This window comes from Heterodontus francisci, chromosome 22 (genome assembly GCF_036365525.1).
Source record: "Heterodontus francisci isolate sHetFra1 chromosome 22, sHetFra1.hap1, whole genome shotgun sequence".
Classification (NCBI taxonomy): domain Eukaryota; kingdom Metazoa; phylum Chordata; class Chondrichthyes; order Heterodontiformes; family Heterodontidae; genus Heterodontus; species Heterodontus francisci.
This window is the reverse complement of record NC_090392.1, coordinates 75,447,833-75,472,642: the sequence shown is the minus strand read 5'-3', so window position 1 is coordinate 75,472,642 and position 24,810 is coordinate 75,447,833. Positions and strand designations below refer to the sequence as shown.

General features: G+C 42.0%; 1 protein-coding gene across 1 annotated transcript in view; it reads left to right on the top strand.

Moving 5' to 3' along the window:
• Window positions 1–1,028: 1,028 nt before the first annotated feature.
• ankk1 (ankyrin repeat and kinase domain containing 1) overlaps window positions 1,029–24,810 on the top strand; it is a 31,376-nt gene continuing 7,594 nt past the window's right edge. Inside the window, exons 1-9 of the mRNA XM_068054264.1 lie at window positions 1,029–1,225; window positions 2,260–2,312; window positions 7,498–7,693; window positions 11,017–11,308; window positions 12,960–13,102; window positions 15,810–15,859; window positions 16,919–17,074; window positions 20,587–20,702; window positions 21,929–22,004. Of these exons, the coding sequence (XP_067910365.1) occupies window positions 1,029–1,225; window positions 2,260–2,312; window positions 7,498–7,693; window positions 11,017–11,308; window positions 12,960–13,102; window positions 15,810–15,859; window positions 16,919–17,074; window positions 20,587–20,702; window positions 21,929–22,004 (1,279 nt within the window). The remainder of the gene's footprint in view (window positions 1,226–2,259; window positions 2,313–7,497; window positions 7,694–11,016; window positions 11,309–12,959; window positions 13,103–15,809; window positions 15,860–16,918; window positions 17,075–20,586; window positions 20,703–21,928; window positions 22,005–24,810) is intronic.

The following is a 24,810-nucleotide window of genomic DNA, read 5'->3' as shown; positions in this document are numbered from 1 at the left end:
CTGGAAAGTGTGGAGGAACAGAGAGAATTTGAGTGTATATTTGCAGATCCTTAACAGTAGCAGGGCAGGTAGATGACGTGGTTAAGATGGCATTCCTTTATTAGCCAAGGCATAGAATATAAGAGCAGGGAGGCTATGATGGAACTGTATAAAACATTAGGCCACAACTAGAGTACTGTGTATAATTCTGGTCACATTATAAGAAGGACATGATCACACGAGAGAGGGTACAGAGGAGATTTACAAAGATGTTGCCAGGAATAGAGAATTTTAGCTATGGACGAAGATTGGATAGGCTGAGGTTGTTTTCTTTGGAACAGAGTAGGCTGAGGGGGGGGCTTTAGTTGTGGTGTGTAAAGTAATGAGGTGCCTAGATACAGTGGATAGGATGGATCTATTTTTCTTAGCAGAAAGGTCGGTGACCAGGAGGAATAGATTTAAAGTAATGGGTAACAGGATTAAAGGGGAGTTGAGGAGAGATGTTTTCCCCGGAGGGTGGTGGGGATCAGGAGTTCACTGCCTGAAAGAGCTGAATCCTTCATTACATTAAAAAAAAACACATCGTCATGCACCTGAAGTGCCATAACTTACACGGCTATGGAGTAAGAGCTGGAAAGTGGCATTAGGCTAGATGGTTGCTTCTTGGATAGTACAGACATGATGGACCGAGTGGCCACCTCCTGTGCCATAAATTACAATGATAGATTAAGCGGACATGGGTTCAAACTATCAAAAAGTAAATTAACACTAATATCCCAAAGCTCTTCTCTCAAGCAGTGACCAATACGTGGAATGGATATCAGAAGTGAGTAGTGAAGGTTAGAACTCCAGAACCATTTTGAACTTCAATGCTGCAATGGGGCAACTTTAGGGTCTTTCCACATGGATGAACCAAGCTGGGCCCATCTCATCGGTAAATACTTTGGGACAGCCTCTGCTCTGCTTGACTCCAGTAAATGGATGCAGATGCAAGTCAATCATCACTAGGCAGGGTGGTTTTGACCTGCCTGCCATGGTGCGTTGATACCATGGTGCTTGCTGCCGTATGCACCACCGCAAAACATCACAGTGAGCTTGCTTTGAAGTCTGAGGTCAAGTTGGGCACCAGTTTACCCAGCGTCCAGCTAAACAGTTCAGAAAGTAAACCCAAGTCACTCGTCTGCTACCCACAGCCTACAAAACGTGGGCACTTTCTCAAAATCCAGCCGAACCCGAAAACTCACAGGTGTGACACGACTACCTGAGTCAAAGACTGAACTCAAACAGATAGAAAATTTGAGAGTTTGGTAATTGTACACCATGTCACGTGCAAACTATGAAGTTGAACTCCACACCCCTTGCCCCTGCCCTTGTGGCTAAAGGCACTAGCCAGTGCTGTACTAGAGGATCGCAAATAAATTCTCCAATCTGTGCTAAATTAGCTGTTGTCAGCTTAGGATGCCTGTTTGATGCTGCAGTTGGCCTCAGTGTCTTTAGGCTAGGGAATAAAAAACGTATAAAACAGGACTCCCATACCGATCTCTATCCAGGAAGCCCCAGTTGGAAAGTGCTGATGTGTGGGTGCCAGGTGAACATGGGATTGGGCTCGGTTGTGATGCTTTCCCAAACGCCGCTCATATAGGAACAGTTTGCTGATGTTGTTTAGACCCACACCTGAAGAATGACCACTTGGGGAAAATACAGCAAAGAGCTTCTGGTGTATTTCTTTATTCGTTCCTGTGATATGAGCATTGCATTTGTTGCCCATCCCTAATTGCCCTTGAGAAGGTGGTGGTGAGCCACCTTCTTGAACTGCTGCAGTCCATGTGGTGTAGGTACACCCACAATGCTGTTAGGAAGGGGCTTCCAGGATTTTGACCCAGCGACAGTGAAGGAACGGCGATATAGTTCCAAGTCAGGATGGTGTGTGGCTTGGAGGGGAACTTGCAGGTGGTGGTGTTCCCAGCGCCTGTTGTCCTTGTCCTTCTAGATGGTTGAGGTCGCGGGTTTGGTAGGTGCTGTCGAAGGAGATTTGACAACAAAAAAGCAGGTGCCTTAAGGAGAGGCGGGGGGAGCATTACATTTCACAAAAAAAGACTAGTTGTGAGCAAATTTGCTACACGAGTCTGTATAAACAGGGTTTTGCTACACATCACTGAATATTCACCTGTGCAGCCACATTAATCATTTCAGCTGTCAAATTACATTATTATTTTTTGGTCAAACTATATACCAGATATAATTTTCTGTAAATGACTGTTCTGAATATTATGGAACTAGATATTGGATTAAAGATGTTTTATCGTTCACAATATTCTCAGAATCAATTGCAGGTTTGCAATCTAATTACAATGTACCAGAAATGTCACTGACTCATTGAGTTTATATTACAAAACCCACTGGAGCGACTACCACCATTTTCCTTCAACTAACTTTTAAAATAGGTGTTGAATGTATAATGAAAGTTAACTCTGTATCAAATAAAATGATCAAGCTCATAGCCTGGGTTTTTCTGGTCCTTAGCCTCTTTTACAAAGAAATTGTGCAGAATGTGACTGGATGAATCAACCAATCACACTCCCTTCTGTTCAGCTAACAAACTCTCTTTCACTTCAGTACTCTGAATATTCTTGCATGGTTGAGTGATAGGAAAGGAATCATCACAAGGGACTGGGATAAAGGTAGAAGAAGGATTGGGAGCTCTCTGTTTCCTGGCCAATATTCCTTTCTCCGCCAAAACGATTAATCCAGTCATTTGTTCCATTGTTGTGTGAGGGACCTTGCTATGTGCAATGATGGCTACGATTTTTGCCTAAAAAAACAATGGTCACTGCACTTCAAAGTAATTCATTGTGTGTTAAGAACTTTGGAAGTGGACTTGGCAGGGTGCTGTGTAATTGCAAGAGTTCTTCTCTTCTGAGTGACGTACTTGGTTAGACATCTACAATTCATACTTGAACGATTAAAGTCATGATGCTCCATTACCAGAAAAGAATTAGGTCGATTTTCCACTTGTTTATGCCAGTAATATCAGTGCAGTTCAGATAGAATTGGCCAAACCAGCAGAAAAAAAAGGGAATTTTAAATGTAAGTGAGTTATGTCCAAATCCATTTATTTGTCCATGATCTTTTATACTTTACTCAAGATTCAGTGAGCCCAGCTCAGGGCCCACCAACAAAACTGACCATGCTATGAGATTCTGCCAATTGTGCTCGTTTGAGACAGCTCCTTAAATTGCACTCATAGTCTTCTGTGGAAAGATACTAGTGTGCAGTGTTACGAAAGGTTTTATTTTTGTACTAAAATCTTGGACTTCTATGTGTTTTAAAAACTGAAAAAAAAGGATTTTCAGTAGACTTGGGCACCTGCAAATAGTTGAAATTTCTGCAATGTTTTGAAAGGAAGTTCATAACAAAAAGCTGAACTTTATGGGTGCTTTGAAAGGAAGTTGAACTTGTACAAGGACAGGAAAGCAGGCAATTTCAAAGAAACCACAGGGGTTTGGCCTTCCTCAGAGCAGTTTTTTTGAATGACAAGAAATACTGAGTCTGGACTTGTGACCATGTTCCAGAAGATTTATTTCACTTTGGACCCTTTAGAAAGCCAGTGAGTTGGACAAAGAGCAGGCATTTGAAATCTATGCTTTGACCTGCCTGGAGCAAGTGAGGAAAACCCAGAAAAGTGTTACCTCTCTCTGTAAAGGAGATTTGCATCTCTTGAAAGGGAATCCTGCATTTGAAAGGTGGCAGATTCCTGTTGCCTCCTGTCTCTGTAGAATTCCTGCATCCAGTGCGATTCTTGTTACCTCCTGTGTTTTAATAAATCCTGAAATCTGAAGAATTCTTCTACTGCTAGACTGCTGCTGACCTAAGCAGACCTGTTGCTACACCACAGATGGAAGACCTATGTGAAGCCTGCTGCCCTGCTGCAGTTAAATTGCCGTGAATGCCTACCCATCACAGATTGTCCATCAACTGCGCCTGGAGAGATTTCGAGTGGCATCTGACTATTTGAGTCTGGGACACCTCATCATACCAAAAACATCCTACCAGAATATGATAAACTCAATCATTTTTTATTATTCCTTCTATTCCTAAGAAACAGCTGTAAACCAAAATCCTTTTTCCCCCATTACCCAGTTTTTTTTAAATGTATGTGTGTGCATGAGGGTTAAGGAATTAGGGAGTTTTTCATATATATAGATTTATTTCATTAGTAATTAAGACCAATTATTTCTTTTCTAATAAATACTTAATGTTGTTGTTGTTTAAAGAAACCTGGTTTGGTGTGCTTTATTCTGGGGGACAAATAGAACATCTAATTAGCTTTTCTTTGGTAGGTGGGAAACCTTATTTTGATATGGTATGACCTGTGGAGTAGTGGGACTGAATTAACAGTGCATTACTCCCGTCTTGGTCATAACAGCAGTTTTTAAAAGTCTTCATATTAAAAATGTTTATTTTTCTAAGAAACTGACTCGTGCACACCAATGAAATGATGAAATGGTTCAGTATAGTTTTTTTTAAAAGTCATTTGCAGTGATTTTAATTCATGTTAATCACAGGTAGAGAACCAGCTTGCCACTCTTAAATACTTCAAGGAATTCTTTGTAATAGAAAGAATAAAAAACAGAAACAATTGTTTCTGCCTGATAGTGCAGGTTCATAGAAGATTTTACATTTGTGATTATGCAAATTAATTTTCGCGGTAACTTGAAGCCAAACCTAATCTAATCAGAGCAATTTTGATTGCATTTTGTGCGCAATTTCCTGATTACACCCAAAGCAGAAGCTCTACCCCAATGTATCCGCTATTTGTCTTCTTTTGCTGAGTAAAGATTTAAAAACATTAAACCAACTAATTTCAATTAGGAGTCGCCCCGCCAGAAAATATAAAATGTTTTCATTTCACTTACTGTGGCCAGAATTTTACCTGCATGCCATGGGACTTGACATTGGGACCAAATGCAGCCCCCAAGCCCGCATGGGCAGACAGCAGGACCAAGGGGGTGATTTTACTGGGCGGCCAATTAAGAGGCCGTTTCAGGACCACTGCCCAATTAAGGAAGGCGGCCTGCCTTTCTGAGCTGCCAGCCCAATCAGAGGGCTGGCAGCTTTGGAGCCTTGGCAGTGCCACCAATAGAGTTGGCCACTGCTGAGGCTAATAGGGGAAAGAGAAAGCACCTCCACATTGAGGTGTCCTCGAAGGGCTGAGGGAAAAAAATATTGATATGCCAGGGCCAGGCAGGCAGGCCCCAGTGATTTGAGGAGTCAGTCGTCCGTCAGTGACGTCGGGACGGAGGGGCCATCCGTTGCCCCTCCGTGGATCATGGAGTTTCGTAAAAAGAAGGCCGCCCTCCCATGACACCGCTAGGAGGCCAGCTCAATGAAGCTGGCAGACTCCTCATGTGTTGGGGCCATTCCGACACCACTAAAATACCAGCAGGGCTGTAAAATGGCTGTCAATAGGCCAATTAATTACCTTAATTGGCCACCCGGCTCTGCCGTTGCCACCTTTGGAAATCCCCCATGGTAGTGGGAACATGTCAGTCTCCCCCCCACCAACCCCCGATGCCTTCCACCACCATTTTACAACCTCACCTACCTCCTAGCCTGTCTCCAATCATGTAAGGCAATGTTGTATTTCTCCTTCTTTCAGTGCCCAGATAATTAATTATAAGATTATCCCTGAACCTTCGTGTTGGGCTTGTGGTTGGTGTCAATCGGATGCTTGTCTATCAAGTTATTCACTATGTTCAGCTCAAGATGTCAAATAAAGGTCTGATTACAATACAATGCCATTCCTATAACATATGTAAAAGTGATGTAACCTTGGGCCTGGAGAATTTCATCTTTCAACATAACAATTATATTGTAAGCAAGAGGCACAGCCACAGGGCATCATTTTATAAGGACTATGATCAAATCTTAGTTGCTTTGCTACTTTGCTTTGTATTTGGTGTCAACTGTGGCTCAATTGGTAGCTCTATTGCCTCTGAGTTATAACTTTGTAAGTTTAATCCCCACTCCAGAGGCTTCAGCATCAAATCTAGGCTGATATTCCCAGTGCGGGGAGTGCTGAACTGTTGAAAGTACCGTCTTTCAGTGGAGATGTTAAACTGTCTTCTCCCATTCCAGGTGGACGTAAAAGATCCTTTGGCACCATTTGATAAAAAGCGGAGGAATTCTCCCCAGTGTCTTGGCCAATATTTACCCCTCAATATTACATGAGTTAGTTAACTGTCAAGGGTGGGAGGAGCTTCGAACATGGTCTGTTGCTGAGGTACAGCTTCCATTTATGAGTCAGTGTATTGTAGTTCAGAATGAGTCAGTGGGGGTGAAATTGGTCTCGAGCGGGAGCACAAAACAGGAGATAGCGAATGGGCAGCAAATTTTACAATATCAATGGAAAAGACAATGAGACAGGGTTTAAAATGAGCGGCTGATTCATTATCACCCAATTTGTGCTCCCTCCCAGTTCAATTTAGACAAAAGCAGAGGAAGAGACAAAACTGATTTGCAAAGTAAAACAATTAAACTATTTGAAACATGTAACAGCCTCGATGAATTTAGAAGAGTGTAGTTTAGAAGAATGAGAAATACCTAATTGAAACATATAAAATTCTTAAGGGGCTCAATAGGGTAGTTGCTGACAAGACGTTTGCTCCGATTGGGGGATTCTAGAACACGGGGTCACAGCCCCAGGATAAGGGGTCAGCCATTGAGACTGAGATGAGGAGAAAATTCTTCATAGAGTCATTTATGGCTCAGGAGGAGGCCATTTAGCCCAACAAGTCCATGCCAGCTCTCCACAGAGCTATGCAGTCAGTTCCACTCCCCAGCTCGATCCCCTTAGCCTTGCAAGTCTGATCTCTCAGGTGGTCATCCAACTTCCTCTTGAAGTCATTGATTGTCTCCACTTCCACCACCCTTGTGGGCAGTGAGTTCCAGGTCATTACCACCTGGTGCGTAAAAAAAGTGCTTCCTCATATTCCCCCTGCATCTTTTGCCCAAAACTTTCAATCTTCACTCAAAGGGTTGTGAATCTTTGGAACTCTATACCACAGAGAGCTGTGGATGCTCAGTTGTTGAGTATATTCCAGGTAGAGGTCGATAGATTTTTGGATATTAAGGAAACTAAGGGATATGGGGATAGTGCAGGAGGGTGGAGTTGAGGTAAAAGATCAGCCATAATCTGTATAGGGGAGCAGGCTCGAAGAGCCAGATACTCCAGCTCCTATTTCTTACGTTCTTATGAGGAAAAAAAATCACATTGGTCCAGCTGAATTATTGCAGTAAACCGATCAGTGCTTTTATTATTGGAACGGTTTAGCAATGAGCCTCCTACCATTAATGATGTTATAACATCCAGCATAGTAATTGTCTTGAGTTACAACATTCCTGTTTTGAAAGCACATAGTTTCGTTTTACACTCAATTCTCCGCCCAGACTTTTGAGCAGGAAGTGCAGCTGGCAAAGACTTGTCCTCGAAGCTGCTTTTCCTTCTCATAATGGCAGGTGAGCTGAAGAACCCTTTCCTCCAGCAGCCAAGCACCAATGTCAGCTACTTCACAGAGGACGACTTTGTGTCTTTCAACAAGATTGCATCGGGAGGGTTCACAAAGGTCTTCAAAGCAAAGCACAAACTGTGGAGGGTGAACCTGGCTGTGAAATGCTGCCACTTGTTATGTGAAGAATCCTCCTCATTTGAGAGGTAGGTACCAGTGTTTACAGCTAACAGTATGAATCATGTTCCCCGTGGCACACTCTGTTGTAGAGTCTATTCCACCAAAGCTAGGCAATATGATCAAAGTAAGAGCATGATAAACTAAAATAAAAGCAAAATGCTGCAGATGCTGGAAATCTGAAATAAAAACAGAAAGTGTTGGAAATACTCAGCAGGTCTGGCAGCATCTGTGGAGAGACAAGAAGAATTAGCGGGCTGGATTCTATAGAGCCCGCGACGTCATGATCTGTGGTGGGGGAAGACTGAAGATGGCCCCGGATGAGGCCCGTCACGGACCTCAACACCGGCAGGGCCCGGCCCGATATTGCCGGCAGTGGCGAGGCCTCGTGGCGGCCCACCGCCGCTCGGTGACGGGACTGCAATTTAAATATTTAAACAAATTAAAATGCCAGCTTTAATTACTCTCCCTTCGCCTCCTGAAGTCCCGCCGTGATCTTCACCTGGCGGCCGGCACTTCCGCTCCTTCGGATCCCCGTCCGGGGTAATGAGGCGCAACACTGGTGGGGAGTGGGGAGGAGGTAAGTTTCTCAGTGCAGTGGGGGGGGGGGGGGTCAAATTAATGTCATGGGTGTAGGGGATGGTGGGATGGGTTATAGTTTAAAACTTGTGCAGTTGTGGTATATGGTCAGATGGTAAAGGTAAGTGTTTTGGGGGGAAGGGCAAATAATTAATTTAGTTGTTAATGGGGGGCTAGGAGAGGGGCAAAAGAGAGTTTTTGTTTTAATACTATTTAACTTTAAATGTTTAAATTTGCTAGTAGGGCTAATAGCCTTTTAAAAATGTTATCTGCGCCTGCACACAGGCAGCTGACGCCATTGCCGGGGATGGACAGACAGCCCTCTCCGTGTGATCGGGGGGGGGGGGGTGGGGGGCGGCCTACCCCAGCTATTTAAACGAGCCACTGCCCTTGGAATCATGGCAGCTCTTTGGCATGCTGCCCGTTTGGGTGGGCCGACATTTTTTTCGGCAACGGATTTATAGAATTCAGCCCATTTCAGATCTGTGACCTTTCTCTCTCTACGGAAGCTTCCCGATCTGCTGAGTATTTACAACACTTTTTTTTATTATGGCATGATAAACTAATACTTTTTAGGGAGCAATGAGTTGGTAATTAATGCTCTGTAAATCAATAAACGCAGCTAAACTTGGTTGGTATTGTTTATACAGAGCACAGTGGCCCTTAGCTGGTGGATCTAGTTAAGGGGAAGCATTTGCCTGTTGGCATCTCAAGATTTACATAATTCATTGACTAATAACATTGATAGTTAGATTGTTGGCACAGTGACACACTTTATCATTGCAGTATCATTGAAAGGTGAGATCCCAGTGAAATCTTATATTCATTCTTGGGATGTGAACGTCACTGGCAAGTCCAGCATTTATTGCCTGTCCCTAATTGCCCTTGAGCAGGTGGTGAGTTGCTCTCTAATTGGCCTGGGTTTATAAAAAAATCTTTTTTTTGCCTCTCCCAGGGGATTAGATGATTCTGGGTGTGGTGGGGAGAGTTTGTATTGTAATGCATAAAGCAGTGCAATTCTGTGCAACAGGCTGAATACCCAGTGGGTTACCCTGTCCATTATTTTCTAGGTTCGTGTAGGAATGCACAGGTCTGGGGAAAAATATCATTGGGCTCAATCTGGTCTCAGAATTTTCAATCTTGAATATAATAGCAAGGGGCAATAGCCAAGTGAAAGCCAAATATTTCACCCGGAGAAGTGATAATTAACAGACAGGTCGTGTTATGCTTTTGGGTTTTTTCTGCTCTTCTTACCGTGGTTATTTCAGCTTCCATATTTTAGCCCACTCTAAATGGTGAGTTGTGGCTGTCTGAGACTCTGATATCTAGGTAAGTTTTTGTCTTGTGCCTGGGATAATGAGCAGGAAACCTGTCTTTTGCTTTCTTTGGGGTCTATCTTATGCTTCCACAAGATTCTCATTGTCATTACTGGCAACAGGGCTATATTCTCTGGAGTTTAGAAGAATGAGAGGTGAGCTCATTAAAACATATACAGCTCTTAGCGGGCTTGACTAGGTTGATGCTGAAAGGTTGTTTTTCTTGGCTGGAGAATCTAGAACCAGGGTCTTGGTTTCAGGACAGGGGTTGGCCTGAGATCAGGAGAAGTTTCTTCTCTCAAATGATTGTGAATGTTTGGAATTCTGTACCTTAGAGTGCAGTGGATGCTCAGTCATTGAATATATTCAAGACTGAGGTTGGTAGATTCTTGGGCACTAAGGGAATCACGGGATATGGGGATAGGGTAAGAAAGTGGAGTTGTGGTGGAAGATCAGGCATGATCTTATTGAATGGCGGAGCAGGCTGAGGGGTCATTTGGCCTACTCCTGCTCCTATTTCTTATGCTCTTACATCTTCAAAAGAGGCATAATATCAAGAGCAACTGGCCCTATTATAGGCTTGAACTGCCAAATTAATTTATCGAATAATAATACCTATTGGGATAGGTTTGGGCTCTTTTCTCTATAAAAGAGATGGCTGAAGGATGACCTGATAGAGGTCTTCAAAATTATGAAAGGGTTTGATATGGTAGATACAGAAAAATGTTTCCACTTGCTGGTGAGATCAGAACTCGAGCCTTGAATATAAAATATAAATCCAATAGGGAATTTCCGAGAAACTTCTTAGCCAGAGAGTGGTTAGAATGTGGAACTCACTACCACAAGGAGTAATTAATGCAAATAACATAGATGCCTTTAAAGGAGAAGCTAAGTAAGGACATGAAGGGGAAAGGAACGGAAGGATAAATTGATGGGATTAGATTAAGAGGGATGGGAGGAGACTCATGTAGAGCAGTGGAATGGACCTGTTGGGCTGAATAGCCTGTTCCTGTGCTGTAAATACTATGCAATACTATGCTCTGGATAAGTAAGAGAATAAATGAGTAATGCAGTAAATATTTACAGTGAGCTATGCTAGCTCTTTGAATAGTAAAATTAAGAAATAGTTCAGAAACTCTGACTTAAATTATAATTTTATCATTAACTTTTATATGTATGTTGTTTTCTTGTAACTTTAGGAAGTACCCAGATTGGCTTGTCTTGAGTTGACCAATACAAGCTACATCAGTGCTCTGCTGCACACCACCACCATCTTCCCAAGGGCAATTAGGGATGGGCAATAAATGCTGGCCTGGCCAGCGATGTCCACACTCTGGGAATGATTAAAAAAGGTCTCTGGAGGCTAATATTTCAAGTCTGGCATAAGAGTGATTTACGGTGGAATTACTGTAGGAAATTGATAATTACAACTATCTTTTCTCATTAACTTGTTACAGGAACATGAGCCATCTGGTGGAGGAGGCAGCAAAGATGTTGAAAATTAATTTTAAGTACATTTTGCCGATATATGGGATTTGTACAAGACCGGCTGGGATTGTAATGGAATACATGGAGAATGGCTCCTTGGATAAGCTGCTCGTCAGGTATACGTTAACTTGGCCAATGAAGTTCCGGATTATTCATGAGATTGCAGTGGGAATGAATTTCCTACACAGTGTGAATCCACCCCTACTTCATCTGAACCTGAAACCTGGAAACGTACTTGTGGATGAGAACCTTCATATCAAGGTTGCTGTGTTAAATAGTCTGACTAGAGTGTATTATATCTCAGATTTTAAAGGTATCCAGTGTGAGATACAATTAAATATCATCTTTGGCTCATTGATACCTCGTCCATCAAGGTTGTGGGTTCAAGTCCCACTCCAGACACTCGAGTGTATAATGCAGGATGACACTCCAGCACAGCAATGAGGGACTGCTGCACTGTCTGAGGTGCCACCTTCATGAGATTTTAAACTGAGCCTTGTCTTTGCTTAATGTCTCATCTGAAAGACAGGCCATATTACAGATTGATATAGTGAAAAGATATAGGGGGAGAAATTAGTTTGCCTAGCACCACTTCAAGCAGTGCTATGCTACTTGTGTTGATTCCCTGGGGGCAGACAGTGTGGCATTCTTCAATACCAAATGATAGAAAGTTGCACTACGTTATGCATTGTAAGAGATGAGCTGCAAACACTGAAATTTCTACATCAATTTAACATGATTTCCTTGTCGCTGTAACATGCATATTACAGTGTAGCTGTGAATTGAAGTCATTTTTTTTTATTCGTTCATGGGATTTGAGCGTCAGTAGCAAGCCTAGCATTTGTTGCCCGTCCCAAATTGCCCTTGAGAAGGTGGTAGTGAGCTGCCTTCTTGAACTGCTGCAGTCCATGGTTTGTAGGTATAATCACATTGGTGTTCGGTTTTTGACCCAGCGACAGTGAAGGAACGGTGATATAGTTCCATGTCAGGATGGTGCGTAGCTTGGAGGGGAACTGGCAGTTCATGGTGTTCCCATGCGTCTTCTGCCCTTGTCCTTCTAGGTGGTAGAGGTTGTGGGTTTGGAAGGTGCTGTCTAAGGAGCCTTGGTGAGTTGCTGCAGTGCATCTTGTAGATGGTACACACTGCTGCTACAGTGCTCTGGTGGTGAAGGGAATGAATGCTTAAGATGCTGAATGGGGTGCCGACTAAGTGGGGTGCTTTGTCCTGGATGGTGTCGAGCTTCTTGAGTGTTGCTCAAGCTGCACTCATTCAGGAAACTGCTGACTTATGCCTTGTAGATGGCGGACAGGCTTTGGGAGGCTGAAGGTGAGGCAGTCACCCCAGAATTCCAGGCCTCTGACCTGCTCTTGCAGCCACAATATTTATATGGCTGCTCCTGTAAAGTTTCTGGTCAATAATGACCCCCCCCCCCCCCCCACCCCAAGATATTAATGGTGGGGAATTCAGCAATAGTAATGCTGTTGAACGTCACAGGAAATGTTAGATTCTCTCTTGTTTGAGATGGTCGTTGTGTAGGGCGAGTGTTACTTGCCAATTATTAGCCAAGCCTAAATGTTGACCAGGACTTGCTGCATGCACACACTGCTTCAGTATCTGAGGGGTCGCGAATGGTACTGAACACTGAACAATCATCAGCAAACATTAATTGAGGGGATTCAAATTCTGCCACTTCAAAGAGTCTCACCAATATTAGTGTGATAAGTGTGAAGCCATCTATCTAAATGCCAGTGAGCAGAGTTGCCTGTATGGAGCTGAGATACTAACTCGCTGCTTCTTTCTCTGCACCTTTTTTAATGGTGTCAGAATAATACCTGCAGTGTAACAAAATCATAATAGGCTTTTACCATCATGAAGGCATTTAGTCTTGCTATGTGAGTGTTATATATTTCAGATTTCAGATTTTGGATTATCAAAATGGGAAGACTATTTGAGTAGTATGGAGCAAATTGAAAGGTCTGTGGTAAGAGGAACCATCAGATACATGCCACCTGAACTACTGAACAGACCTTCTGGAGTCAAGCACGATGTTTACAGGTTAGAGTTTAATGGGACTGCAGGACTCAGTGATGTTTTCAAGTTCCACTCCAGAGACTTGAGCACGTCAGTGCAGCACTGAGGGAGTGCTGCACTGTCGGAGGTGCCATCTTTCAGGTGTTGAGATGTTACACCAAGGCTCCCACTGCCCTCTCAGGTGGACGTTAAAGATCTGATGGCACTATTCAAAGGAGAGCAGGCAAGTTCTCCCTGTGTCCTGTCTAACATTTATTCCTCAATCAGCACTATTAAAACAGATTAGCTGCTCAGTATCGCGTTGCTGTTTGTGGGAGCTTGCTGTGTGCACATTAACTGCTATGTTTCCGCCATTACAACTGCGACTACACTTCAAAAGTACTACATTGGCTATAAAGCATTTGGGACATCCTGAAGTCGTGAAAGGTGCTATATAAATGCAAGTTCTTTCTGGCTGTCCTTTCTTCTTTCTTTCTCCAATAAGTGTGTAGTTTGTGTAAGTTTGCTCTACATTGCTCTGCTAGGATGAAGTGATTTATGACTTGAACCCCTTACAGGGACTAAACCAAATCAGGAGTACATCACTATAGAGTCATAGAGAGATACAACACCAAAACAGGCCCTCCAGCCCACTGAGTCCATGCCGATCATCAACGACCCATTTATGCTAATCCTACATTAATCCCATTTTTCCTCTCACATCCCCACCTTCCTTGAATTCTCCGACCACCTACCTACACTAGGGACAATTTTTACAATGGCCAATTTACCTATCAACCCGCAAGTCTTTGGCATGTGGGAGGAAACCGGAGCACCCGGAGGGAACCCATGCAGTCACAGGGAGAACTTGCAAACTCTGCACAGGCAGTACCCAGTTCAAACCAGACAAATTCTCAGACACTTATTTGGGTCCAAAGAATTGTACTAACTTTCCCTCAAAGAAAGAAAACCAACAGAGAAAACCAACATCTTTCGGATAGCCTATTTTTAATAGTAAATATAAGGGTCTGGGAAACTCTCTTCAATACGTATTTCTCCACTTAAGTGGGGGGGGGGGGGTTCTTGTAGTTGGAAACAGAATACTACATGAGAGGATTTATTAGCTTTAATAGATTTATTAAAGAATTTAACGTAATAAATTTCTTAAGTGGATGAGTATATCACAATATCAAATATTACTGAGAGATGTAACACACATTCTTATCTCTAACATAGAATCCAAAAGTTTAACCTTGCTATTGTTACAGTAAAGTTATCCTAGAATATCCAGAATATCAATCAAAATTTAAAGTAAACTTTTACCTTAAATCCCTCAAGCAAGGCATGGGATGAGAATTGTTGTTTGAGGATACAACACCCCTAAACTTTGCTTTCAAAACCTCTCATTTGTATACTATTTCTAAGGTGTCATCTGACTTCCAGCATTTATGTGACCTTCCTGTGTTCCTTTTAAAATCCATATTTTAATTACCATTTACACTTAATGTTTTACTGGAAATCCCCTGTTTTTTTAAGTTGTAAGCCTTTATCTGGTCAAAATGTTTATAATTGTGTTTACTTGACCTCCTGTGAGTCCATTTTCTATAATTGCCTTTTTATGGCACCTTAAAGCAACCTCTGGAGCCGATTTGTCTGCATCAACAGCCGCATAAACTAATTAAGTTTATTGCTACCTCTTACTGAGGTCACACAAGTGTGTGCTCATCTTCCAATTCCCTGGCAACAGAAATTCTATTCTAGCAGGGACCTTGAAACTTCCTAACTTCTTAAAGAGGAATTTCAGTGAGGTCTGAAAACTGACCATTTATTCAATCTTTACTTCTAAAAGGCTTAATACACTAACTATTTCCAAATTCTACTTAATTAAGCTTATTATACCTATATTCCATCACAAGGTCTTTGTTTTCTGTCCAGTAACCCCTAAATTACGTTTGTTTAGGGAGAGATGAAAGTCACAAGCCAGCTGTCAGCTGAATTCTGTCACTAATACTGGTTAGAAATGAGAGTCATAATACCATTCTATTGATGAATTACAACCACTGTGTCATTTATCAGTCAAGATTTAACTGATTATTATGGAGTTTGTTAATAAATTTTTCAGTGCCTTCTATGTAATAAACACAGAATATTGCAGAGGTATTAAACTCACACCAAGTCCCATTTATTCATCAGCCCTGTGCTCGCTGACTTATGTTGACTCCAAGTTAAACAATACCTCAATTTAAAAAAAATCTCATTCTTGTTTTCAAATCCCTCCATGGCCTAATCCCTTACCTATCTTTGTAACCTCGTCCAGCTCTAAACCCTCTGAGTTCTTTTTACTCCTTCAATTCTGGCCTCTTGTAAATTTCTGGTTTCAATCGCTCTACCATTGGTGGCCATGGTTTTAGCTGTCTGAGCTCTAAGCTTTGGAATACCCTCCTTAAACCCCTCCCCCCCCCCACTCTCTACCTCTCTTTCCTCCTTTAAGACACTCCTTAAAACCTGCCTCTTTGATCAAGATTTTGGCACCAGTCCCAATATCACCTTATGTGGCTCGATGCCACATTTGTTTGATAAAACTCCTGTGAAGCTGCTTCAGATATTTTACTATGTTAGAGGTGCTATATAAATGCATGTTTTTGTTGTGTTGTATTAAAAATCACTTGTTCATCCAATTTAAATATAGTATTGAACAAATAACTTTCTTTTTTGTCATGAGGAAACTTACCGTAAACTTTTATTCTTCTAGCTTTTCCATTGTTATGTGGGAGATCCTAACTCAGCAGAAGTCCTATGCAGGTAACACGATCTCTGGTACCTCATACATTCCAACCATTCCAGCATACGTGGCAACTGCTAATTCCTTTTCAGAATAATTCACAAACCTTGTGAATAGGATAATCCTTATCTACTCAGAGAAAGACCAACTTTCCTTTTCCCCCCACCACGCGATCATATTGTGACGGTTCATTATTATCATAACATTTAATTGTGATCACAAATTTTCATTTTGACCATGAGTTTCTTGGCCATTGAAGGTGGATGAGGTTGAATAGAATTGCTTGCTTCGTGTTATCATCACAATGGTACACAGTGAACACTGAAGAGGTCATGCATCACTGCTCCTCTGCTGAGAATTTGATGCTTTCTCTGATTCATAATACTCCAAAACTGTTTCATGTAGACTGGTCAATCCCCTTGTTGTGGTATTCTGATTTGCTCATTAATCTGTTTAAAATAAATGGGTTACTGGCTGTATTACAAAAATGCAGAAAAAAATTATACGCAAATATGTTAACCAGCGTGTTACCACAGCAATGAAACTTCCTTACTGGAAAAGTAAGAGCTGAAATTAATCTGTCAATGCATTCTCAAAGATCCCTGAATTCCTGCCAACTACTCCTGTTTATTCCTGTCTGGTTATTTCAATCATTGAGGAGAATTAATGCTGTGTTTCAAAATAAGCGCAAACGTAGAAAGATTGACGACACGAAGGAGGCCATTCGGCCTATCATGTCCATGCTGGCTGAAAAAGAGCTATCCAGCCTAATCCCACCTTCCAGCCCTTGGTCCATAGCCCAGTATGTTATGCCACCTCACGTGCATATCCAAATGTTTTTTAAATGCAATCAGTGTTTCTACCTCTACCACCCTTTCAGGCAGTGCAACATGTAGCAGGTATATATGTGCATGATGTGTATATGTAAATGATATGCGTGTGTGTATAATTACTTAGCTAGTGATCTAGATGGCGCTGTGTATCTAAGCAATGGTGCAAAATGCTTTGGTCTTTCTTTGATTTAAGAATGTGATATTGTTGAGTATCTAAATGATTCTGACAGTTTGTTCACATTTCAGGGGAAAACATAATGGCTGTGTTTGTTAAAGTGGCGGCAGGAGAGAGACCGTGCCTTCAATTAATTCCAGAAAATTCTCCACAGGAGTGTACACAGATAATTGACTTGATGAAGAGATGCTGGGATCAGGAGCTAAAACGAAGGCCAGCATTCTCAGGCATGAGATTCATTTATAGTGGAACAAACGGTCTTTAAAAGTGTTGTGAACCTATAGAATGGTGAACATTGGTCATATACAATATATAGGTCAGGGATTAAAAATGTGGGTGGATTTGACATGCCAAGTTGCTCATGGGAATTCCCAACACATTGTCCATTGATGACTCAAAAATTCTATAACCTGTCAACACATTCTTGGATTCCAGTCAACTTTTAAATAACCACATTAAGCAACTATAACAACTACCCTGTTCCCAGCAGCTCTCTTGCTGCCTCTTGATCTATGACCTACTATTTTCTTTAGGACCCTTGAATATTCTGTCATGGGCTGTTTTCACATGTGGCTTAGCATTGTGCCAACATCACTGGCTCTTGACTCCTGTGTCTTGTGCAGTTGGGGGCAAAAAAACCAACAATTTGCATTTATATCGTGCCTTTAATGTCATAAAATGTCTAAAGGTGCTTCACAGGTGCATAATGGGACAAAAGAAATAGACACTCAACCAAAGAATGAGACATTAGGACAGGTGACCAAAAGGTTGGTCAAGGAGGTAGGTTTTATGCTATCTCTTAAAGGAGGAGAAGGATAGAGAGGTGGGGTGTGAATTCCAGAGTTTATGTCCTAGACGGCTGAAGGCATGGTTGTCAATGCTGGGCCGAAGAAAGTGGAGCGATCCACGAGGCCAGAGTTCTTGGAGGGCTGGAGGAGCTCACAGAGATAGTGAGGGTGAGGCCATGGAGAGATTTGAGCATGAGGCATTGTTGGACCGATGTAGGTCAGCGAGCATAGGGATAATGGGTGAATGGGACTTGGTGGGGGTTAGGACTTGGGCAGCAAAGCTTTGGATGAGCCCTAAAATAAATCTGTCAGAGTCCATTTATTAAGTGGCTTTAATGCAACTGGTAAGTTTAGGATCAAAAGCAAGCGGCACTGGAAAAGGGTCTTTTATCATACAAAGGCAGCTGAAATAAGTCTCATCGCTCTCTCATTTCTTGTGCTAGTTCAAGAATTCTGTCATCAGTCAGTCTTATTGAAGTAACTTGCTGACTGGCCAACCGAATACCTACTCACTTGACCTGTGTGGCAGGCAACAGGGTAGTTGGATGCTGGCCTTTGTGTGTGATTCCCTTGTGAGGCAGATTTCAAGCTTTGTGCCAAGCAGATACTAGGCCCTTCTCCGCAGAAATCGAAAAAGCGGGAGAGAGAGGGAGATGGATAGGTAAAGGTCTGGGGTTACCGGATCAAGTAAGATAATATCTGATATATATAAATCCAATATTCAAAAATATTTGAAGAGCATGTTATTCTCACTGATATAATATGAACACTAAAGGGATAATAGGGCTATGGTGGGAAAGTAGTGTTGAGGTAGAAGATCAGCTATGATCTAATTGAATTGTGGAGCAGGCTCAAGGGGCTGCAAAAGAACATAAGAAATAGGAGCAGGAGTAGGCCATCCAGCCCCTCAAGACTGCCCCGCCATTCAATAAGATCATGGCTGATCTGTCCCAGGCCTCAATTCCTCTTTTGGGCCTGCTCCGCATACCCCTCGACTCCCCGAGATTTCAAAAATCTATCTACCTCCTCCTTAAATACATTTAGTGACCTAGCCTCCACAACTCTCTGAGGTAGAGAATTCCAGAGATTCACCACCCTCTGAGAGAAGAAAAGGGGATTGACAGGGCATCTCTGTTTCAAATGTGTGCCCCCTTATTCTGTAACTATGTTCCCTAGTTCGAGATTCCCCCACCAGTGGAAACATATTCTCAACATCTACCCTGTCAAGCCCCCTTAAAATCTTATATGTTTCAATAAGATCACCTCTCATTATTCTAAACTCCAATGAGTAAAGGCCTAACCTGTTTAGCCTGTTCTTGATCAGCCAACCCCTTCATCCCAGGAATCAGCCTAGTGAACCTTTTCTGAACTGCCTCAAATGCTAGTATATCCTTCCTTAAATACTGAGTCAGCGGCGCTTGAGATGGCTTGGCCATGTGAGCCGCATGGAAGATGGCAGGATCCCCAAAGACACATTGTACAGCGAGCTCGCCACTGGTATCAGACCCACCGGCCGTCCATGTCTCCGTTATAAAGACGTCTGCAAACGCGACATGAAATCGTGTGACATTGATCACAAGTCGTGGGAGTCAGTTGCCAGCATTCGCCAGAGCTGGCGGGCAGCCATAAAGACAGGGCTAAATTGTGGCGAGTCGAAGAGACTTAGTAGTTGGCAGGAAAAAAGACAGAGGCGCAAGGGGAGAGCCAACTGTGCAACAGCCCCAACAAACAAATTTCTCTGCAGCACCTGTGGAAGAGCCTGTTACTCCAGAATTGGCCTTTATAGCCACTCCAGGCGCTGCTTCACAAACCACTGACCACCTCCAGGCGCGTATCCATTGTCTCTCGAGATAAGGAGGCCCAAAAGAAAAAAAGAAATACGGGGACCAAAACTGTACGCAGTACTCCAGGTGTGGCCTCACCAACACCCTGTACAGTTGAAATAAGACTTCTCTATTTTTAAACTTTAACCCCCTAGCAATAAAGGCCAAAATTCCATTTGCCTTCCTAATTACTTGCTGCACCTGCATGCTAACTTTTTGTGTTTCATGTAGAAGAACACACAGATCCCTCTGTATTGCAGTATTTTGTAGTCTTTCTCCATCTAAATAATAATCTGCCTTTTTATTCTTCCTAATAAAAGCCTACTCCTACTCCTTCTCCTATTTCTTATGTTCATATGTGGGTTAAAATTTCCTCAATCTGATTTGCACTGAAATTACACTGCAATTTACACGAGTTTCGATGGCATTCAGTTTCCTGAGAATCTTATCAGTATATGCTTAAACATGAAACCCAGCACTAAACAAATGGAAATCAGAGTAAACAATTGGGCCTGTGGAAAGGAGAGAACATACACCTTCTCTCTTCTTTAAGTCCTTCTTTATCTTACTAATGTTAATTGTTAACTTTCATAGTGAAAATTAATGAATGAAGCCATTAAACCAAAATTTATGCAAATTAAGTGCAACATGTTTATAAAAATGTAATTGTGGAAGCATTTCTGTTAATGTAATAGATTTTGGTGTCATTAAAAAAATTCAAAGCAAAATACACTGCAGGTCTCAGTAATGAACAAAAATTGCAAAATGTTCGCTATAAAATACCAGAAATGATGATTTTGGGTCCTGCTGAGACTAAATTTACACCCATTCAGAACTGGCGTAAATGCAGGAAACTCCTATTTGCTGGACATTTCCATGCAGTGGTGGGGTGAAGTTGGGGGCAGAGCAATGGTAATGAGTTCAATGGGGTTCAGACAGACATAACTTGGGAGCAGCAGAAATGGTTGAGGAAATGTTGCACTGTAAAACTGGCATAAACCATTTGTGCGTGAATTTCCTGGGGAAAAAAATTTGTTTCAGCTCTGTTCTCAAGCTGAAAATTTCCAGGTAATGCAGGGTGATAATCTATAGGTTGGAAACTAAATTTTAAACATTTTTTTTCTCTAGAAATTGTTGTGGAAACTGAAATGCTCTACAGCCTGTTACAATTTCCAGATATTCAAATGAACAAGCAGACAGAAAAATCAAAGTTGGCTCCTCAATCGTCAAGTAGCAGCCTCCATGTATGATGATCTTTCAATATCAGTTACTTTGCAAAGAGTTGTGTTTGATTGGCGTGAGTATTGTTGCTCTAAACAGAAGCATATGCAGATAGGGTGAGATGAAGATTGGTGGAAGGCAGCACAGGCAGAGCATTTTGACCAGCAGAGAGGTGTTGGCCTGTTCCTGTGCTGCAAATTCTATGTAATTCAATGTAACTAGCTTTACCCAGACCAGTAGGCAAATAGGGGGCAACTGTTTCCTCTGGCAAGTAGGTCGGCAACCAGAGGTCATAGATTTAAAATAATTGTTATAAGGACTGGAGGGGAAATGTGAAAATTCTTCACAAAGCGTTGTTAAGATTGGGAATGCACTCCCTGAAAAAGTGGGGGAATCAGATTCCAATGGAGCCTCCAAAAAGCACTTGGACAGGACACATTTGCAGGGTTATAGGGGAAAACCTGGGGAGTGGAACTAAATTGGATAGCTCTGTCAAAGAGCCGACACAGGCATGAAGGGCCAAATGGCCTCCTTCTGTGCTATACGATTCTACGATTCTATGATTCCCCATGGGAAATTAAATTGTTTCCAGTAGGTTATTTTTCTGCTACACCATGAATGAGATTGTGGTTCTGTTTTACTTATGGAGGAATTGGCCAGGCAGAGAGTGAGGACATAGTGGACTGAGTGTTGCTGCAGCTGGTATTAAATAGCATAAGGACATAAGAAATAAGAGGAGTAGTCCATGCATCCCCTTGAGCCTGCTCTGCCATTCAATAAGATCATAGCTAATCTTCTACCTCAACTCCACTTTCCGCCCTGTCCCTGGATTCCCTTAGTGTTCAAAAATCTATCGATCTCAGTCTTGAATATACTAAACGACTGGGCATCCATAGCCCTCAGGGATACAGAATTCTGAGTGAAGAAATTTCTCCTTATTTCTGTCCTAAGTGGCCCACCCCTTATCCTGAGACTATGACCCTTAGTCTAGACTCTCCAGCCAGGGGAAACCTTGTAAAGCCCTCAAAGAATTTTATACATTTCAATGAGATCACTCTTGTTCTTCTAAACTTCAGAAAGTGTTTCACTCCTCAATTTTGACGTTCCTCAACTTGATATGCACAATACTTCTGTCAGCGAACATTCGCAAGACGACCAGGAACTTATTGACCGTCACTTAAGCAAATAAAAAGAAAAGGTCTAGAATTTCCCAACAGACAGCCAACATTCTTTTTCTCCCTTCCTGCAGAATGAAGCAATAATTGCAGAGATTGCAAGTATCGAATTGCAGAAGTTGAATCTGTTGTCAGAGACTGGTAGCAATGGTGAGTATATATACTGTGCACATACTGCAGAGTCCAGGTTACTTATTGTACCTATGACAAGAATATGAGGCCAAGTGACATAAATATTGCTTGCACCAAGGCATCATTTGACCTTCTGGTTTTCAGGCTGTATTTAGAAGCAACGAACGAATTGTATTTTGTGACTGGAATCTTGATATATGTGGCCGTGCTTAGGTTGAGTGGAGCAGAGATAATGAATGGGTTGAGACCTGGCCATACAGGAGACAGAATAAAACAAAAGAAAGTGAAGAGCACGGAAATTATATTTTTGAAGAATAAAATTGGAGCAAATATTATAAAATAAGAAAATAAAATAAAAAATGATGGAAGAGACACCATCAACATAAATTGGCTGCCTTGTATGGTCATTTGAAATTGATTGTTGTGTTGCGATTGGTCCATGGTGATGATGCATTCACATTTTTAACACAGGCAGAACAGGGATGCTCTGCAAACTCTACAATATGACATGTTTGTTCTTTACAATCATAAAATGTTTGTGTCTAGCAGATACAAAATTTTAAATAGTATGAATTTTTTTGTTCATTTGTTCTCAGTTTTAAGTGTCACATTTATTGGCCTTCCCCAGTTGCCCTAATAAGGTGGTGATGGCACTTCTAGTCACCCATTGTTGTGGCTTGCTAGACAAATTCAGAGGGCATGAAGGGCCCTATTTAACTCACTCAAAACCCATTCACGTCGAGTTAAAAGTGGTTCCAAAGTGTCAACCACATACTGTGGACTGGAGTTACATGCAGTCTTGATTGGGTAAGGGGTAGCAGATTCCCTGTCTGTAGGTCCCAGAACTTTTCATTTGGATTCTGACCTTACATCTCTGAGTCGCTTGTCCGACATCATAACCACACATACAAAAGCGAAATACTGCAGATGCTGGAAATCTGAAATAAAAACACCAAATGCTGGAAATACTCAGCAGGTCGGGCAACATCTATGAAGAGGGAAACAGTTAAATAGAGAAACAGTTAATGTTTCAGGTCATTGAACTTTCATCGGAAACATTAACTCTGTGGGCCAGATTTTAACTCTAAGTGAATGAGTTAAAATCTTATCCTGATTATATCATAACTACTACAATACTGTACCCTATATATTTAACTGTCTACATATGTTGCTCTAAGTGTGTAATATATATAATAAACATTCCTCTTCAAATGTAGCCATAGTATGTGTGCCATCCTTGTACTTGTATGGATTTTGGCTTGACTTTCTCCCTTTGACTTTGAATGGATGAGCTCAGTACTAGGTTTAGCTCTAATGCCCGTCTAAGGCTAAATAACCTACTGACACTCATTGTTTGGGGTTACACCTGCAAGATAGCCACTTGGGTGGTGTCAGATGGAAGCTGGCAGCAATGGAATGATACCCTAACATTAGTCAATACCTTGAGGTGTACATTTATCTATCTATCTGTGTGAGTGATTGTATATTTCTGCATTAGAGATAGATAAATACCAAAAGTTGGTATCTAATTCCACACCCATTAGCTTAGGTGCAATGCCAGTATCAGATCGAGATGCCACTCGTGGTTGGCTCATTTTCACAGGAAACCGAAACACACTCTGCATCCAGGGAAAGTAAACGTGCCAGATGCATTTTTTATAAATAAATCAATTTTCTTCATTATTTTAACAAGTCCACTTCTAGAACAGGGGAGGCTAAGCAGAACCTTCAAGTCACAACGATAACCAGTCTTACATTTCATTGAGACAGTTAGTAGTGCACCAGAAACTGTTGTGATTTTCACTTAGTAGTAAAGTGTTACTCAATGTGTGACAGAATCAGCCTCAGGACATCCTTAAGTTTCCTCAGTCAATTACAAGAGAGTGGGAGCTTTAACACTTGTTCAGTCTCAGTGTGGTGATGATCTACTCCAGTTACTGTGTGTGGAACCATCATGAACAAGTGTGGGAAATTTTGCCTCTGGTGTTTCAGTTAAGTAGAAATACCAAGGAGGGCAAATCTTCCCACATATATTTTAGGCTTTGCTATACAATGTGGGGTCATTTTCTAACTCCCACTAATTGGCGGGTAATTGAAGTAAAGTTACAGATCAGGTATAACCTAACTGACTGCAAAGCTGACTTGAGTGGAAGGCAATCCTGTACAGGAGCCTTCATTAGAGGTCTGGAGAGTTTTAAAGTTTGGACCTCATTTGAAGGTCGCTGGTCAGCTGTTCACTTGTTTCCGATGGAAGACGGCAGCTGGTGGGGTCAAAGATCAGTGGAGGAGGGAGTTCAGGAGCAAGCGCTAGCACCAAGAGAAAGCTGGGATGGGGGGTGGGGTCAGCAAGTTATGTCCAGGTGGGGGAGGTGTTCCAAAGATTTAATGGTTGGGAAGGCCAACGCAGTAGAGGACTGAACTTTCTTCTGGGAACCAGAGGTCATAGAGTCATAGAGTCGTACAGCATAGAAACAGGCCCTTCGGCCCATCGCATCCATGCCGACCATAATGCCTATCTATACTAATCCCACCTGACTGCATTAATTCCATATCCCTCTATGCCTTGCTCATTCAAGTACCTGTCCAGATGCCTCTTAAATGTTGCTGCTGTTCCTGCCTCCACCACCTCCTCTGGCAGCTCATTCCAGATACCCACTATTCTTTGTGTGAAAAATTTACCCCTTTGATCCCCTTTAAACCTCCTCCCGCTCACCTTAAATCTATGCCCTCTAGTTTTAGTCACCCCTACCATGGGAAACAGACTCTGGCTATCTATCCTATCTATGCCTCTCATAATTTTATATACCTCTATCATGTCCCCTCT